General features: G+C 43.6%; 2 protein-coding genes across 2 annotated transcripts in view; one reads left to right on the forward strand and one right to left on the reverse strand.

Annotated features, from left to right (window-relative positions):
- Window positions 1-20,123, forward strand: part of LOC119458123 (DNA-directed RNA polymerase II subunit RPB7) — a 51,833-nt gene that overhangs the window by 29,045 nt on the left and 2,665 nt on the right. Inside the window, exons 6-7 of the mRNA XM_037719946.2 lie at window positions 3,895-3,966; window positions 9,856-9,889. Of these exons, the coding sequence (XP_037575874.1) occupies window positions 3,895-3,966; window positions 9,856-9,889 (106 nt within the window). The remainder of the gene's footprint in view (window positions 1-3,894; window positions 3,967-9,855; window positions 9,890-20,123) is intronic.
- On the reverse strand, window positions 17,882-19,569 carry LOC125946774 (tigger transposable element-derived protein 4-like). Its single transcript, XM_049670761.1, has one exon. It carries the CDS (start codon window positions 19,103-19,105, stop codon window positions 18,005-18,007), a length of 1,101 nt encoding a protein of 366 aa, XP_049526718.1. The 5' UTR covers window positions 19,106-19,569; the 3' UTR covers window positions 17,882-18,004.

Consider the following 20,123-nt stretch of genomic DNA (forward strand, 5'->3'; position numbering starts at 1 on the left):
TCTGCAAGCATGGCAACGCTCTCATTTGGCTTCTGAACACGAGATTCGAGAAGGCGCTGCGCATTGTCTTTTCTGTCGGTGCTAGTGAATGTGTCTAGCAGCTGGGTGCGGAAGGCATCCCATGTGGTCAGGCTCCTCTCCCGGTTCACAAACCATGTCCGCGCACTGTCTCGAAGAGCAAAATAGACATAAGACAGCTTTTGCCGGGAGCTCCATTCATTGTGACTGGCGACACGCTCGAACTGGTCCAGCCAATCTTCAATGGCGTCACCATGGAAACTTTCTGGGACCATAGGATGCTGTAGAGTCACCTGCGATGGAGTTGCAGTGGCCATGGCGGTAGTACTTAGATGCAGTCCGGCAGGATCCTGCAAGGGGTTGAACTCGGGCGTCAGGCCTAGCAGGCGGCCGCTGTACCGGTGAACCGGAGTTTCGACGAGCGAAGGCGATTCCGCATTCGATGGATGGCTCCGCGAAGGGGTGCTAAGCATGAGGCAATCCTACCCCGCACCTCCACCAGTGTCACGACCTCGCAGGAGACGTGGAAGCAGGCGTACAGCACGTATACAAGTACTTTATATGAGCAGCAAACGCAACGTCGTTGTCGTCTCTGTTTTTCTACCCGCGCGCTACTTCAGCGTCGTTTCCATGGCCGGGCACATACCCGCGGCGACAATATAGCATGTGGCAATATCACCTGCCGGGACCAGAGGACGAGTCCAAATTATCTGATTTTCCGAATAACGGAGCGTCTAATTAGTGAGATTTTACTGTGCAGTAAAACCTTGTTGCAAATACGTAGTTGGCGGGGACTCAGGAAAGATACGTAGGGATCGGTAGTACGCCTAAACTGAAAACTACCAATTAGGTTTGACTCACCTCTCAAAAGCGAAAAAAAAGTGATCAGTAGCAATTTTCACAATACGCAGCTTGCTTTATTCCAAAGCAATGGACCAAAAGTCAGTGAGTTTCAGTTGCCGCCACAGAGGCCTTGCAGCGACAATAGCATCCTCGAATTCTGGGAGACCTCGGGCCAACTTCAGCGCGAGTCCTTTCTTCTCGGCAAATTCCCACATCATAGCCACAGCATCAGCAACTTCCATCAGAGTCAGACCTGGATCGTCCGCTTCGACATTGTCACTGTCGTTCTCGACATCGTCAAGTTCACGAAGTGCAACAGCGGCACCAATCTGACTGCCTGATAAGTCAGGAGATGCTGCTATGCCGCTGTCTACGTCTCGGAATGACTCGAACTGCAGAGCCTTGGCATTACCTTGTTGCTCCAACACCCCTGTGAGCAGGCTGTCGCAGTCGTCAGAGCTCTCTTTGTTTTCGGCATTGCTCACGCGCACAATAAACTTCGCTCGAGCGAAGCAGTTCTCGACTGTAGCAGAATCCACTTGCTGCCATGAGTAGGCTAGGAGGTGTATTACACCTAGCAAGCCAATGCTGTAGTGCTTGTTGCAAACCATTGCTAGCAGCATTCTGCACAGCAAGTTATTCCTGCATAGATGCTTAACCCTTTGCAGTCCGAAACTTTTACCCACTTTCCGGCTGTCCCGGTCCGAAACTATTTTGCCAGTTTATAGCGCCGTGATGGAAACCACAAACTGTGGACGAAAAACTCATAGGATGTTTATTTTTTCTTTTGCATTCTGCAGGCAACTCCTCTACTGATATTTGAGCAGCGTGTGATACCGGCTCGAAGCATTTTTCTGGGTGCAGGCCAGGGTTGTTACTGCAGGATTTGCAGAAAAACACAGTTTCCCTCCTGCCTCCGTTTGTTTTTCGATCGCTACAAACAGCACAGTCTTTGCTATTTCGGCCTGGGAGCTTGTAGATAAAATGGCTTCTCTCATCTAGCCTTTCCTTACAATCCATCCGTGCAGACGGGCCGCTATTGGAAGAGGTTGCAGCGGTACTGCAGGTGTCGCTGTTCTTTCTCAGCATGATTCTACAGCTGTGTGCGCCTCAAAATAAAGCTATTGACAATGGAAACCTCTAGAAGCTTTCACTAAATGTGCCACCGTAAAACGCACGCAATAAAAAAGTGGTCATGCTTCTCAGCGAACCACGCGAACGTGCTGTTCCATGTGCAAGTGAAAACGCTCTGGTATCCAGAAGCCGTGCTGAACATTGTGCTGCACGCTAGTGCAAGGAGAAGTAAACTTCAACGAAAAAAGTTTATTTATCCCTCAAGAGATGGCACATCATGTATACAAAGAATGCGCACGAATCGCAGTGAGAAAAACCACGAAATTTAACGCCCGAACGCCCTTGTCGGGCGGTGCCCGACAGCGGACCGCTACGGCTGTGTTGCGTTGTCAGGCCCTGCCCGACAACGGACCACAAAGGGTAAACTGAGCAAATTGGAACTTATGAGTACTGATTGTCTTCTGGTTTCCGCATCGATTTTCTTTTTCAGAAGTGAAGGATGCACATTTGCAGCGCAATATTCCGTTCACCGAACAAAAATAAGTTTTAAAAATTTAATTATCAGGTTTTACATGCCAAAATCACGATCAGATTATGAGGAACGCTGTTGTGGAGGACTCCAGAATAATTTGGACCACCTGGGGTTCTTTAATGTGCACCTAAATCTAAGTACACGGGTGCTTTTGCATTTCGTCCCCATCGAAATGTGACCGCCATGGCTGGAATTTGAGCCCACGACCTCGTGCTTAGCAGCCCATCACCATAACCACTAAGCAACCACGGGTTCTCCGAAACTGCGACTTAGTGAAAATAGTACACGCTAAACGGTACACATTCTACAAGCCACTATGCCGTAAGTGGTCAGTCAATACATTGGTTTAGTAGGGGCTTGTCTGGGGAGCTGTAGCAACCACGGTTTAACCGTAACTATGTCGTAAGTGGCCACATGTTAACAAGGTTTTGCTGTATGTAGCAATTATATGGTGTAAACTTGCATTCAATTAAAATAATTTTGAGTAAGACTTCAGCAGAGATTTCTTTTAAATTATGTAAATCAGCAGTAGTATGAAATAGTACTATTCTCTACACTCATTACACCAAAGCCAGTGCAAACTACAAAGCAATATGCATGAGTGCCCAAAGCAAGCAATTACCACTGGCTGATGCACATGACTCATTACCGGAGAGCAAAGCAAACAGATGCACCATGGACGAGTAAGGGTCATCTTTGGTGCTAGTATTGGCAAAACCTGGTAGGCTGTGTACAGCTTGATCTTTTGGCGTTAAAGGGTTAGAATAGCATTCAGGGCTTTACGTACGTTAACCTCAAGCAATTTGTGGAACATTATGAACGTGATGTCATCAGGTGCCTTGGGTCAAACCTGTCAAATCCAAGACAAATAGCAAGCAAACTGACGTATGAATGTTGATGCTTCTTGCAAGGCCTGAAAATGCCAAAATGACGATCTTAAACGATCTTAAAAAACTTGACGGATCTTGCCGCTCAAGACTTCTGAATTTAATGATTTGTGAAGAAATGAACTCTTGATCCAGTATTTATCAGCAATCAAACAGTCAAAAGATTGCAGCCATTGCAACAATTGACATTGAATCAAGAGCCATGGGTGCTGCCATGTTTACCAATGCTATTTCTTTGTACACAAGGTGTACAGATAAACTGTATATAAGCTGTAGAAGCCTGTAATGTACGCAGTGGAGGGAACGCTATTTCTTTACGTGTATAAGGGCTTTACATTTGCTTGTGTAGGTAATTCTAAAATGTCTAATGTGATGTGTGAGCCGGGAGCCTTGTACGGCTGTCACAGTTGGCATCACTTACGGGGCAGCACAAGAATTGGGCATGTGCTTTTTACTGTATAATTTTGCCTGTTGATTTATCTTATTTAGCTTGAGGACTGTCTGCTAGCTTTCTTACCTGATGTGCCGTTCACTTTCCAGGACATCATCATCCAGCAGGACGATGAGATCAGGCTGAAGATTGTGGGCACAAGAGTGGATGCATCAGACATAGTGAGTAGTATTGCACTGCTGTATTCTATTCTGGTGGGCGGGACCTGTTGGGAAAAGGCATGCATAACCAAAAAAGACGAATGAAGAACGTGGATCGTTTTTATTTTGTGACATTGGGTTGCATTGTGGATGGTGGAAAACATTTCTTTCAGAACCAACAATGTATGATGGCACAACTGAAAATTAGTGAGACAGGGTACCATTGAGTGGGTTTCATGTTTTGGGTGCTGAACAGCCAGTCACGACTACACTCGAACACAGCAGCAACTGCTGCTCTGTTTGAGCAAGGCCGTTAGCCAGCAAATAGATTCCTAGAACTTCCAAAGGGTGTGAGAACTTGCCTGTACAGCTTTGCTGTCTTCTATGTGCTATCAGTTACCAGATTGGCATATATCTCTGAAGGATTCTTAATAAAGCATTAATTTTTCTTAGCTCGTTCCTCAGTTTTGTGTTATTGGTGTTGTCCGCAGACCTCCTTTCTCCTCTCTCATTGGTGGAAGCGCACACGGTGGTGCTTGCACTTCCTCCAGTGAGAGATTAGAGTTAGTCACGTGATGCAAAACTCGGTTCCCTGCAACTCCACCAGATGGTGTCGTCATTCGCGCATTATGGAAGCATCAACCAGTCTGCAGTAGCGATAAGCAAGAGACATTGACAGTATTGGTGGAAAAAAAAGCAGGAAAGGAGATTGATGCGACCGGATCCATTACAGGCATAGGTAGCAATATGGAGAAGTTTTGAGGAAAAAAATAAAAAAGTTATGGAGATGTACAGAAAAATGATGTGCTTGGTATGGTAAAGGGCTCTACGTTCTCTGTTTCGAGGATATTGTGTTCATTTTCCTTTTGGAGTGTGCACTTCGTACCCAAATTTATTCATTAAAGCCTATAAAGCAGCATGGGAGCATTGTATTTTACCTTAGAACACATACAAATGTTGACATTGCATCAGCTGCTCATTGTTAAATCCGATATGTTGTTAAAACTGATATTATTAAAAATGGATTCAATGTTATTTATTTTTTTCTCTTTATCACAAAAATGATAAAGCTGTCTCATGTTAAAATTTACAATAAGATTGTTAATTTTTATGTGTACCTTGTTTGCTGTCGTTACTTGCTTCTTTAGTAGTTGGAAATAACATAAAACCCCTTAGTTCTCGATTGTCACCGCACACTTTGCTGGTTATGGGTTCTCTAGGCTGTCCACTTGTTGCTTGCAAATGTTTTACTAAAGAGTACTGCATTCTTAGCATGCAGTTTCAGCTACAGTTCACCAGATGTTTCTTTCAACGCTGGAAATCTTCAAAAATATAAAAAGAAGCACTCCGTGAAAACGTTCATGGGTGTGTTCAATAAGGACAGACTATGGGGTTAGGGGTCTTGACTATTTTTAGATTTCAGTGAAATTGTTTTATGAGGTGGGAAAATGTCTTTGTAGAAAGGAATCAACTTAATTTTCTGAAACTTGGCATGGATTTCTTGAATTTTTTTATTTCGCTAAAGGAGGAAAACAGCGTTTTAATGACTCGCAGATTTTACAAATTTGAAGGCCTATCACTCTAAAATTGGCACATTGTACCCTGCCAAACATATTTCAGTAAATCTAAACCACTAGTGCTATTGCCCCACAGGAAGTTAAATTTGTCACCCACAGTATGGTTTAGAAAAATTGCCAGACTTTAGTTTTTGAGCAACTGCCTCTGATTGACCCCGAAATCAGGGATTCTTCTTGGCCATTTTAGCTAAGGCGATTAAGCTGAAAAATATTTCTAACAAATCTTCTAAAGGTTTCTTGCTAACTAAAAGGAGAAAGTGTGCAACTGCACCACATATTTATTTCGTTATAAAATGGCAAAATTGCAAAAATAGCCAAAATTGGAACATTTTAGAGATGTTCTAAAACAAATAATCGCTGATATTTATGAAAATATTACAGAATACCCACCCAGCACTGGTAAATCTAGTACTGCAAAAAATGTTGCGTTATTTTATTTTAAGTCGGAAAATTGAGCCTATTGACCTATGTATATATGGTCATCCTAACGATGTGTCTCGTTCTAATAAAATAAAAATCACACTAATATTGAATTCTGAGCCGATTCTTTTTGTTGTAGTAAAGAAGAGTACATCATAGTGTGTCCTTTTTGATGATTTTTAGCCATGACATGAGTTAAGCTCGAGTTTTCAGGGCTCCTGCATCCATATTCCTACTATGGTAGTTGAAGTAGCAAGCACGCGAGAGTTCGTACAGCAAGTTTTTATGACTAGTCCGGGGAACCTATTTCTGGCATTGATCTCTAATTACATCTGGTATCTGAAATGCTCCCTGGGCTCGTGGGCTGCACCAGCCTAGTGGGAAAGCGCGATGATGCCACTGCAGTGGATGAGCCAGATGGGTATGTTCCAAATGAGGACAATCGCAAAACAGGACTCAAATATTTTTTATTTTCACTTAAATTTTTATATTGAGCATGCAAATCCTTCCACACCGTAGAACTGCGACTACTTTTCCAACACACATTTTTTTTTTCACATGCAAGAAATCTTAACTGAGACTAACTGAACTTTAACTAAATAAAATGCAGATTTGCTTAAAACACTATTAAACCTGAGATTGACCGACCACAAGTCAGTGTAGGACACAAGGAAGCTGATGAAGCTGATTTCATAGGTGCTTGAGCAACATTTGGCGAAAGTATGCAATAACGCAACATGTACAGATCCCCAGGTATGTGAGCAATGATGTAAGTGGCTGCTGCACTTCTTACTGACATCCGCCTACGTTATCAGCGAGGTAACGGGCGCACTATCCGTGCTCCAAAGAAATACATTGTTGTTTGATTCATGTGTCACAGTCGGTGATTCATGTGTCACAGTCGGTGTTTGCTCAATAATTACAGCATCGCATTTCATCTTATCACAGATGGAACAAGCTCTAAGGTGTGGTGTGTAGTCTTGCTGATAACAAAGTGACTGTCAGTATGGTGTATAAAATGGCACTAACTCATCCCTTTTCCTTTCTTCTCTTCCCAGAAGACCCGATGCGTAAGGAAAAGACCACGGGGTCATTTTTTGATAAAATTAACGTCTCCGTCATTAACACTAACGGCCAGCACGGCCTGTGTGCACACCGCAGGATTTTGCTGCTTTCTTTGTGGTGTTGTTCGGTTGATGGTACAGCACGCCATCGCTAATGCCAGGCTCCCTGCTTGACAGTAAATGGACAGTAAAGATGAATAATAAGTTTAGTTATTAGTAAATTACGCTTATGCTGCAGCAAAGTGGCTGCTCTTAATGTGAGAGGAGTCTTGGGAAGTAAAAAAAATAAAAACCTTAAAATACAAAGAATGGGTGGCGACAGCACCCTGAACTTTCCACATTGATGTCACGGGGTTCGACAGCATCAATTTGTGGCTAATCAGTTTGTTCATCGGTAAAGATAGAATACTGTGCATTCTAAGGAAGCTGAAGATTGAAGCTAGCAGGCTTTCGAGAACATTTCATGTGCGAAAACAGTTGAAATACGAGAAAGGACTTGGAAACTTGTGACGTTACAATGAGGTGCCGATGCTGCGTTATCGGAGTGAAATTCAAGAAACTGATGTTTAGCCCTCGATTTCTTCTGTAGTAATCAAACCTTTTTTTTAGGGGTGTGCGAATGTCAAAATTTTCTAATAGGAATTGAATACGTATTTAGCTTCAAATATCGAATAATGATATGCACATGCATTTATTTGCAAGTTGGTTAATTTGCTATGTTGTGACATTGCAATTACATTGTCAATGTTAAAAAAGTAGACTAGTAAGCCGTTATACTAAAACATTGTGTATTTGGCTCATGCTAACTGGGGAAATTTATTTTTTACTAGCTGTCTTCGCCAGCCTGTGCATTATTATACCACATCAAATGCATCAAGAGGCATTTGACCCGGTGCCAGTCGTCACTCATCGCACTTGCTGTCCAGCAATAAGCTCAGAATTGGGGGTGGCGCTGCAAAAAAGCAAAAAACAAAAAAGAAATAAAAGTGCACCCTCAATGTTTGCAAACCCGTGCGCCTTGCTGAGACTGGCTTTCCCACAAAGTTGATACGTTTAGTGGCTAAGTGTGCTTTACAGACGAAATTAGCAGCACAAAATTATCACAAAATTCAGCACAAAATTGCCGCAATATTCTTCAATTAGATAGAAACAAATGCTAAGAACCGTATTTGCTCCCGCACAGCCAGCAATATATTCGATATGATTCGAATATTCGTATCCAACCGAATATTCAAACATTTTCAAATATCTATTTTTCGAATTGAATGTGAATATTAAAAATTTAGTATTAGATAATATTTGAACTTTTCGAATATTCGCACACCCCTACTTTTTTTGCCAAATTAGTGAAAATAGAGCTTGAAGAAACACTCAACAAGTCTATTTTGGTTCAGTGTTTTGTGGTATCAGCCATATGTGGGAAGATCTTGCGGATTAATACTTCCAAAAGTCTACAAAATTGTACGTGCACTTGCCTCGTAAACAAAATTAAATTTTACCTAAATTTGTCCAGCAACAGTATTCCATATACACTGACCAGGCATCCTATGCTGGTACGCATACAGATTCTTCTGAACCAGTGACGCAAGGTAAAAAGAATAGAAAACAATACAGATAATTAAAAGACATGGTTCCAGGATCCAAAGAACACTCTAAATGTGCGTGTGCAACAGTTAGTATGACAGCTAAAGTCATTGTCAGACTTGATACGAACATAGAAGACACATGGACAAACTTTGTTTTTAAGGAGCAAACATTAAGTGTTTTGGAAAGAATAAGCATTAAACTAGAAGATTCAAGGCAACCCATCCAGAAATTATTAGCACCCCCCGCAGTAGAATCAAAAAGGCGCCCAAGGCGTGTTCAGGCTAAGTATGACGGCGGCTGTACATTGTTTAAAGTCTGTTAGGTAAGAAGAAAAAATTTCCCGAAGAATCGTGTTGGAGAAAGAAATGGAGATGCAAATAATTTCTTTTTATGACTGTTTCATACATTACCAGCTTTTACAGTTTTATTGTAAAATGCCTGATATTTTTTAGACGTTGTTTACTCATTGCTGTGTTGATGATAGTAATTTCGCAAAAAAACTTGTGTCAAGTTTTGACAAAGGTGATTTCAAAAAGTTGCAAATACAGTAGCTCATTAGATTTTTCAGAGCCGATTCTTTGGACCTGCACACAGCTCTGTCAGCCTCTCATAGAGTCAGTGCATACAACCATATCTGCCGCTGTTATGTGAATGTTTAGTTAAATAATTCAATGAACCTCTCCGTATGTGAGTGGTGCAGATTGTTCTAGCAGTGATATGGAGCAGAGTGCCTGTTTAGAGCAGCTCTAATGAATAGTATGCATTCTTTAATGAACAATCAGCATCTCTAATAATAAAGCAATCTATAGTATTTTTTCACCCAATTTGACAGTATAATTTTGGTTTTGACTGTGGTATTTTTTAAATTTAATCCCACAAAGCCAGCACCACATCCAACGGAGCCCGCACAAAAGAAAACTTAAGAACTTGATCACCTTTATTTCTAGCTATAGAGAATACATCTGTGCCAAAAACAGTGAAACATTATTTGTGTTACTAATTCGTAATAAATAGTTTGCTCGGCTATCCGCTAGTAAAAGTTCGCTCCACCGTGTCAAGAACGCTACTCTAGGTTTTGCTTTATGTTTTCGGTGCTTAAATGAGAATTTTGAAGTACCAAACTCAGCATGGCAGAAATGATATGTTTGGCAAGGTTGCTATTGCTTTTGTAGCACGTTTATTGTGACATTATGTGTGTCGTGTTAATAACTGTTTAATATTTCCACCGCTTGATGTCCCTCTTTTTTTTCTGTGTTTTACAGTTTGCCATTGGCACGCTGATGGATGACTACCTTGGTAAGTGGGAGTTAACATGTAGTACATACATTTTTTTTTGTTAAATGCGTGTTCTCATAAAAAAAATATATAAAAAAAAACTGCATGTTAACGACTGTGTTGCTGCAGATGCTTCATGCCAGCAGCTAAGTAGAATATGTTTGGTAACTGCAATAATAGTTATGCATCTTCCTCTGTAGTTAAACTGTGCCACCGATGCGACTACGCATGTCCTACGTCTCCGATAACCCGGTATTCCATGATGTGTAATATGTTCATAAACAAGCTTGAAGCTCTCTACAGCCAACTTGCAGTACGCCTTTTCTTGTGGTTGTACAGCGGAACATAGTTAATTCAAACTCTATGTGGACCAGAAAATTATGTGAATGAAACAGAGCTTGAACAAGTAAGAGTCGCTTTCTATACAGTCGATCCTGGATACATCAAACTCTGACACATCGAATTATTGTCTATGTCAAACAGTTGTAAAATTGCATTGGAAATCCCATGCAAAAGTATAGCGATGTACTACGTGAATATCGAACGCTGTGGCACGGCACGCCCCTGCAAGTGCGCTTCTGCTAACGGAGATGCAGTCACTCTCGCATAGTCGGAAATAATTAATGAAGTAATATTTAATTATAATAATAATTTAATATTATATTAATATATTGTAATTATAATATAACAATAATTTTGTATAATATAATAATAATATTTCCTTTGAAATGGCACCGTTTTGTCAGATGCTGCTAAGTAGGGGATTGAATCTGCAGGGCAGTACATGTCATGGAGGGAAAATGAGCAGTCAGTTTTCCTTGCTGCGCATACAAAACCATGGCTCATGCAAACTCCAGCCGTTCATTATTGGCAAGAGTAGATTGCCACTCTTCTTCAAGAATGTAAACGGCCTCCCAGTCCACTGCACATTTGACAAGAAAGTGTGGATGACAATTGCATCTTTTCACTGAATGGGGCCAGGCATGGAATGCTGAACTGGACGTGGCTGTACCACTGGGTTTGTCTTGTTGTAGACAAGGGCTTTCTGCGAATGTCATTTTAATGTTCCGTGAGCAGCAAGAACGAATCCGACCCCGACTTCCACCTGTAAGGATCTTTACACAGTTTGAAAAACCGCCACGCACCACATCCTCACTTTCGAGAAAACTCATCACTGTGCGACTTGGAGGACTGCCCTGAACACGTTTTATTTGCGCTCGCACAATTTCACATGAGTGGTAATGTATTCAAATGTTCTGCAAGCTGAAGGCCACTTTCAAAACTAACAGCGTGTATATGGTGCCGGCAGTCACCGAAGCAGCAGCCGGAGGGAAAGGGCAGAGAGCAAGGGAACCGCAAGGTGTCTAAGCACTGATCGGCATGCAAGAAGAAACCTGCTGACTTTTCAGGGTGGTCAAGAAGCGAGGACGACTGGTTCTAACAGGAAGTCAGTTCTGAAACCTGGCAAAGCCTGGCTTGTTGCCCATGTATGACGATTGGCCATTTAACACCAGTGTCACACGGCCACTTTCAATCGTGATCGAGCCCGATACGGATTGAAATTCTTGCCCGCGATTGGCTCCCTTCTGCAGCAAAGGATCCAATCGTGACAGAAATTAGATAGTTAGCCATGTGACACCCGTCTAAAAGGCGTATTTTTGGTATTATAACGAACACACTCCCGGGCACGTTTACATGCAATTCACGGTACAAGTAGTACAGTGATGGCGGCACAGCGCATACTCAACAGGCTGGTTTACATCCACGGTGCACTCATTTCGATCTTGAATGAAAACACGTAACAAGCACTTCGTTGTGCACGATGCACACTGTGCTCACACGTCCGATTGAGCGACACGCGCTTTTAGGGTTAGTGTTGGGATAAGTATATCAAAGATTGTTCCGCAGCGCCAAGCAACTTGCGACATCTGTGTGCAAGAAATACAGAAATGTTCTTGCATTCGACACGGCCTTGGAGAAGCAAATGTGAATTCCCACTTTGCATGATCTCGAGAAACTGTCCAGGACGCTATGAAATCTCAGATAAGCTTCGAACAGGCATATTTTATACAGTAGAACTCTGCTGATACGTTTTTCACTGGACCGTAAGAAAAAAATCGTAAGAGCCGAGAAAATGGAAAAATTGAGAAATGAGAGTAGTGGTGAACTGCACAATACTTTATTTTAATTCTTACGTTTGAAAAAAAAGTCGCAGTTTCGCCCAAAAGCCGAAGCATCGATTGTGATAGCTAATTAGTAGACAGCTATACGAAGTAAGGATAGTAGTTTTATCGTCCCTATAAATTTGTAAGCATTCACTTATTACCCATATTAACAAGCATGGTGTCAGCGCGCACAGGCAAACATGAACACATCACACTCGATGAGCGCAGACACTCGCTAGCAAAATGCTGGCATGAGGAAGCGCCGCAGCAGCAGCGAAAGAAGTGACCTTCATGCTGTCTATCGCTTCAACTCAAACTGAGCGCCAAGAACACACAGTACGTACAAAGCTACAAGCCGCTGACGCACCTACACTGCCTAGACTCTGCCCCCAAGAGTTAAGTCGCGCGTGCGAGATTGAACCGCAATCGTCGACTGACCCTCGCATGCCTTCACTCGCACATACAGCATATGGTGCGCGGTGACGGCATTATCGCCCTTGGACTTTATAAGGAACAGCTGTGCGCCAAAAGAAATTATAGGGCCCCAATGCGACCTAGACACCATCTTTACATAGCAAATACGGATCTCTAAGGCCATGCTTTCACTAGTGTAAACCAAAAATACGTCATAGGTGTTGTCCTCGGCACTTTGGGTGGCCAACCCATCGTCAAGCCACCAAGCCAAGCGACATGAAAAGTCAACATGGCCGCTCCGGCCGGCGCGGGGCAGCAGTTTGTAATGCATGATGCGGGAACGGTCCTATGGGAGCCATGCTGGGACTGGCCGAAAATGATGTAACAGCCGGGAAAACGTAGCACCCGGGAATGTAACAGCAGGGCTCTACTGTATTTCAAATTATCGACATACTGTATCGAACTATTTTGCGATTCCTTTCGAGTTGGATATATCCGAAATCGACTGTATTGTACTCAATAACGGGCACTCGATAACAATTCGGAATCAGCGGGGACCACCTAAAAGCGTGAATAAACACACACAAATAAACGAATAAACAGAGCCCAAAATATTGAATTAGCCAGAAATGAAGTCTTTATTCACAAGTGGACAGAAAAGATGGTCAATGTTTTGCTGCACAAATGCACATATGCTTGCACCTGACCTCTTCAGTCTTTATGTTGACTATTGCCATGGCTGTTGCTATAGGCAGCCGAAATTATGGTCTCTTAATACACCGCATCTCTATCTCCTTCCACTAAAACAGAGGCTGACTGCACTCAGATAGCCATGTGATTGTGGATTTCTTTGCAGCAGTCATTTTCGGCCAGTTAGGGTGACTAATTCGCTGCCCTCTTCAGTGGAGACATCAAGGATGGAATTGCAGCCATTTGAAGCTGGCTGATGATTGCAATCACTGAAAATTCGTAAGACTAGCAGTCAAAGAAGCCATGCAAGGCCATGTTGCAATTTAACACGTAAAGACCATTTTACATATACAGTAGGCAACCGATTTTCTGGACTTCGCCGGGACTGAAAAATAGTCAGAAAAATCAAACAGTCCGAAGAACTCGTGCACCCCCCCCCCCCCCCCCCCAAGTCTCAAGCGCGCACAGGTTACATGAACACATCTCGCTCAATGACCGCGGAAACTCGTTAAAACGCTAGAGTTAAAAAGCGCGCCAGAAGCAGCAGGCAAATTGACCTTCGCGTTGTCTATTGTCTCGCTTCAACGCGAATGTCGCAAATATAAGGGGAAAAAAACGCATACGAAGCTACTGGCACTCGGCACACGCCCTTTGTACCCATCGCAGATCGCTTTGAAGATGAGTCTCCCGCAGGCACACACTTCGGGCACATAGCAGATCGCTTTTAAGATACAGTGCCTGCGCGGCAGCTCCGTCGGCAGCAGCCGCAAGAGCTGAACACAACTCCACACAGTCTCCGTCGCATTCTCCCTCCCTGTGCCCCGCGAGCGAACGAAGTCCGCGCGCTTCCGACCGCCTTCCTCTCTCCCATGTGCGTTGCTGGCTCACCTTCGCAAGCTTTCACAAGTTTCGGTTGCGCCGTATGCTGTGTAGTAGTAGTGATTTTATTGAAGAAGAAATAAGCGTCATTTTCTTCAATAAAATCACTACTACTACACTGCGTACGGTGCAACCGAAACTTAAAAAACAAAAAAGAAATGGATTCCACTTGAGTGATTATGTTAATACTGCTGAGCTGACAGAAAAAAGAAAAAAGCAAGTGCCCCTTTTGGAACGTTTTGTCCTGCAAGGCAGAGCGGGCATGGCCTCCGAGGACGTGAGGATAGCGTGCATTTACTAATCTTGAAGGCTATACAGGGGGTCACTGGAAGCCAAGCCCGGCCAAGCCAGCGGAAAATCCAACAAGGTAGCCCCTAAGATCGGGTAGCATGGCTCGGAGCGAGCGATTTAGTCCGGAAAATCGAACACTGGCACCTAGATTCGTTCGAAAAATCGGTCGCGAAAATGCATTAGTTCTATGGGAAACCTAACGGTACATCTATGAAGTCCGGAATATCCAACAAGTCCGAATTTTTGGACTCCGAAAAATCCGTCAGCTACTGTACACCTACACCACGGCGCTATGTCACGAAAATGCAGTGGCGCTGTCGTCGGAATTTAGTTTCGCATGGTAGGCACTTCGCCACCGAGCCGCCGCCCATGTCGCGCCTACCACAGTAGCCCCTGGGTTTCGCGGGTGGTTGTACGGTTCCATGTGTGAGGTCTTTATTCTATGATTTTACAATGAAGAAAAAGCAGTATGTCCACTAGCTGCGTTGCCCTGAAATACGCTAGGGGCTTAAGTTTTCATAGGTTTCCTGCTGATGAAAACTGTCGCAAGCAATGGGCCGCCGCGGTAAAACGCACAAGTGGGATTCTGATACCAGATCATCCATTATGCGTAAATCATTTCGTAACCGTTAAGCTTCTCTGTTATTTTCGTGGCATGCATTAGCCAACCTATGATCTTAAGATTGTTAATTACATTACAATAATTCATTACAATTAATTACATTACAATGTCATTACAATTTCTTGCCGCACTGTGGGAAAGCTAGATTAGGATTAGCCTTTAAGTTAGTTCGAGCGAGCAGATGCCCCACAAAGCACGTCACATTCAAATTTATTTTCATCTCAAAGAATTGAGCCACCTGCAGTGTAGATTTACATAGTGTTCACATACGTAGGCAGCACAGTCGCAGATGCATTAATTGCAGTGTGGATATCATAAATGTGCCTAAATGTGTCAATTAAATTTTAAGCACGAAATAAAATGTAGTGTTAGTACAGAGTTGGAGCGATCGGACGGCCGCGGCCAACAGCTCAGATTGCGCGGCCCTACACAGCCGGCATCGCCGTAGGGCCGGTACCTCGCCGGTCGTATCACCCAGCCGAGGCGATCGCTCCAATCGCCGCTCATGGCGATATAGAAATCGGCTACAGTTTTTCTCATGAAATAGCACTTAATAAAAAAAAACGCCGAATTTGCGCATGTTTCATTAAGCAGCGCCCAGTACTAAACCACTGGCGCTATTGCGAGCAACGATCCGACGGCATTTCGTCTCACAGACGGAAACCCAAGCACCGGCTGTCTCAGCGAGGCAGCTCGGCTGGCTTGGAAGTACTACGTTTCGTCTGCTATTCGCACCGACGATACCGAGGAAACCAATGTGCAAACGCTGTTGGCTGTCACTGCGGTGGTCAGCGAGCTAGCCCTACCGTCTCGTTCGGCCATATTCCGATTGGGGCGAAATGCAAGAACGGGCACTGCGTGCACGTTAAAGAACCTCACGTAGTCAAAATTATTCCAGCGCTCCCACTATCATGTTCTTCATAATGAAATTATGGTTTTAGCACCCTCCACCCCATTAAAAAGAGAAAAAGGGGGGAAAAACGCCATCCTCAGTGTGCAAGCGGGGCGGTGAACGTGGGCTACGCGACGTCTCTATAGGGCCCAAAATATATTGACGGTGCCTACCACTGTTTACAAACATGGTGTAGGTTTATTGCAACCTCAAAAAGAACCTGCGCAGTCGCACATGTCGAAACGCAATTTTCGGAAAGTTCTTACATGTCTGCAATTTTGCTGGTGCGACTGTGAGGGTTGGTTGCTGCGAGCATTTGTGGGGCGCGCAGAAATAATGTTGACACCTATTGCGAAAGACTATACGTTATGATATTGTTAACCTTTCTTTAATAGCAGCAAATAATACATGTGTTTTATAGGGAAATACATGCTTTAAAGTTTTACATTTATTTTGGAGTGTGCAACAGAGCGGTTACTGCAATTCAGTGTGAGAATTCAATGCAGCTGCTTTCACTTTCATAGCAGTTGGCTGCAGAAACGTTGTGTCAGTGCAGTCAAATGTACGAAAATTTACAATAGTATATAACATATTAGTGGAATCTCGTTGGCCCGTGTGCTAGCGTTGTAGTGCACGTTAAAACCCCATGTGGTCAAAATTAATCCGGAGCCCTCCACTACGGCGTGCCTCATAATCATAACTGGTTTTCGCCCTGTAAAACCCGAGAAAGAAGAAGAATGGAATCTCATTGATACGTTCCTCGCAATTGCATTTTCCTGTCTGCTACATGGCATTTTCGCGATCCCGACCGAAAGCCTATTGACTCGTATGTGTTACGTTCCCATTTGATACATCCCCATTCTGTAATGTTCCCACATCTTGCGTTGCAGTTGAACGTGGCAAGTCACATAAATTTAGTGGCACAGAGGCAAATTCACTCTCCAACTTTGTTACGAAGGCAATAAATAGAGTTTAAGTTTAGCATGTTTACCATATTAGCGGGCTTACCGGAATAGCAGTATTGAAATGCTGAGAACGCTAAACGACCCATACCATTTAGCGTACGCACGCTATTTCTCAGATTTAACGTTACCATTTTTGCGTGGTTTATGTAGTTTACCTAAAACATGGCGGTGGTCCCAGTCGCTTGCTTTGAACTAAATTTGGCTTTGTTTTTGTAGAATTCACTTCGTTCGTAGCAAATGACTGCGTAAACGGCTTTTGCTTAGTCTCATGCTGCTTTGACGAGAGAGTGTTATGGCTAACCTTGTGGAGTTTTCGAGATCGCTTCTCGTTTCAAACGCGCTTAAGCCTGACGAGAGAAATTTTCTCCGAGATGCAAGCTCCACCTATCGGTAAAGTCGAGAGATAGGCACGACGATGGCATAGAGCCTCTGAGATGGGGAGATTTCGGAGGCTATGGTAGACAGCTTGTACTGCTTGTCTGTTTCACTGCAGATCGGCGGACAGGTGAAGTAAAAATACAATGTGCTCCTGGCTTCCATTGCGCTGCCTCTCACACTTTCTGGATGCACACACACCTAGAATTACTTAGGTGCTCTATGTATGCGAAATTCAAAGCGTAATGGAATAGCGTCCAGCACGTAAACTACGCTATCACACTATACTAACACTCTCTGCAAAGTTTGTTTGCGAAACGGTAACGCTATTTCCCCGCTATTACGCTAACATTAAACCAGAACATTCTAATGTATACTAGCGGTTAATCCTTTCAGACGCCGCTTTATCCTCTTGATTAAATACTTCCTTTCACCACATTTCTTACACCTTCAGAATCATAATGTGTACAGCTGCAGAAGAGATTAAGAATTTTCAGTTCTTTAGTGAGTTTTGTCAAGTTTACAGAATGTTGACTCCATGTGAAAACTCACTGCAGGAACATCAAACATGAGAACATCAACTATTTCGTGTATTGAAAAGCTTGATAAACACTTTCCCAGCTGCTTGAAAATTATGCCTGGTGCATAACATTGTGAAAAACAATGAAAGAAGTGAACCCACTACATACAATGCACTCCTCTTAAACGGAACTTGGAGGGGATCCATAAAAGTGTTCCATTTATCAGAAGTTTCATTTAAGCAAAGTACACATGTTTCATGAAGCACAACTTTATTTTAGTAGTACTAACCCCTACTTGTCTACATGGACAGGGAAAAAGCAATCAATTGTGGTATGCTTGGCATGCTTGAGCTTCTTTTTCACTGAAGTAAATGCCCATGCTTGACAGGCTTGCCAGAAATTCTGGACACCCTTCACACTCAAAATAGCACTGCAATAGTTCGACTGCTCCTTTAGCTGCACTGTCTGGCACCACCGCACTCGGGATAAGGTCATCGCACTCATCACTGGAGGAGGGTTGATCTTCGCCTTGTGCTTCAGCAATCAGTTCCTCCAGGCTCTCCTCGCGACAGGTGCTCAAATTATCATCAATTGCCTCGTACTCCTGCCACATAAAAGGGGCAGAGGGCACTACCTGAGTGAATATGGCATCAGCATCAGCGTCGGCAGGGATTTCCTCTTCATGAAGAATTTGTTCTTGTGCTTCAAAGCCTGCATGGTGGAAGCACGTCTGTAGTGTAGTTTCCTGCATTTGTTCCCAGGCATGGGCCAGGATGTGGATTGCCGACAACAAATCTGTTTTGTAGCTCTTTCCATTGTCTGTGCAAAGTAGCATTCGGTGAAGCAGCTGGCGACGGTAAAGAACTTTTATGTTCTGAATTACTCCTTGATTCATTGGCTGGATCACAGCATTGGCTGGCAAGAATTCAAGAGTGATCGACTTCAATCCTTCCACCTTGCCATGAGCAGGGCAATTATCCGCGATAAAGACAACCTTCCTGCCTTGCTTGGAAAATCTTGCATCTTCCTCCCGTAGCCAGTTTTCAAAAATTGCCATAGTCATCCATGCTCTTCCGTTAGCATGGTACATAATGGGAAGGTCTCGAACACCCTTGAAACAACGTGGGTGCTTTGACTTTCCCACTACCAACAGCTTTAATTTCTCGTCCCCTGCCATGTTTGCGCCCACCAGTACAGTAATTCGATCCTTACTGCATTGTACTCCTGTACAGGCTTCACCTTTGAAGGCGAGAGTCTTTGATGGAAGCACCTTGTAAAAAAAGCCCATCTCGTCGGCGTTGAAAACGTCCCGCGGCTCATAGTTCCGCAAAATTTCCTGCAGCCGCCCTTGTTGCCAGTCGGTGCAAACTTCTCTGTTGACAGCGGCACTCTCACCTGAGATAGTCTTAAAAGACAAGGCCATGGCGCTTCTTAAATCGGCTTAGCCATCCGTCGATTACGGCAAAATTTTCAATGCTCATTTGTAGCGCTATTTCTCGTGCCTTCTGTTCCAAAATGGGTCCGCTTATGGGGAAATTCGCACTCCTCGCACGCTTAAACCACAAAAAAATAACCTTTTCCAGTTCTTCATAAGGTATCGTCCGCATTCGTTTTGACGTAAAGGTTCCATTCTTGACGGCACTTTCAATCGCTTCTTTGTTCTTCGAGATCCGCGAGAGCGTCGACTTGGAGATACCGAACTTCTTTGCCACCTCTGTCTTGGACAGGCCGCTTCCATCGAGCTCCTGGAGAATTTCAAGCTTCGTTTCAAGCGGCAGTGCTTGATGCGGCCGTTTCTTCGTGTTCTCCATCGTGCTGCACGTCGGCACACTCATAGGCCTAACACACTGCAGCCGCTGGCGCAACAAAGGAGACCTGCCTACTGGATTGGCTATGAAAATTACTTATTTCATGGTTGTGAGACTAGTTTGGCAGTTGCAACCAAAACGTCGCCTGTGCAGTGTGCCGTTTTGTGCCGTTTAACCGCAGGTAACAAATAAGTGGTGTTTCGATTAACCGAAGAATTTTACTGCTTCGCACATAGGAAACCAACCAAATAATATTATTTAGTTCCGTTTATCGGTAATTTCCGTTTAACCGAGTTTCGTTTATTGAGAGTCCACTGAACAACATACATCGAGCAAAAACGCCCAACCGTCTACCTGCCCACTCATTTTACTAAAACATTTTGTACATGTTATCCAAAATTGCAATACAGTTCCACCCATAAGTCTTTCAAAATGTATGCGACATATTTTAAATACCATTACTTTCATCAGTGCTTTTGCTGTTGATGTACTATCTTGCTGTACACAATTCTGTACACAGCATCTGAAAGGGTTAAGCCTGTCAAGCCCTGCCCCGAAATGCTGGAAGTGCGTGATCATCAGTCCTGATAAGCGTGTGTTGGTGGGGTTGTGGTTTTTACTGGTTCCCTGAAG

The sequence above is a fragment of the Dermacentor silvarum genome, chromosome 7 (genome assembly GCF_013339745.2).
Source record: "Dermacentor silvarum isolate Dsil-2018 chromosome 7, BIME_Dsil_1.4, whole genome shotgun sequence".
NCBI classification, from domain to species: Eukaryota; Metazoa; Arthropoda; class Arachnida; order Ixodida; family Ixodidae; genus Dermacentor; species Dermacentor silvarum.

Coding starts and splice junctions, on each gene's coding strand:
- LOC125946774 (XM_049670761.1), bottom strand. CDS start 19,105: ATGGCCTTGTCTTTTAAGACTATCTCAGGTGAGAGTGCCGCTGTCAAC.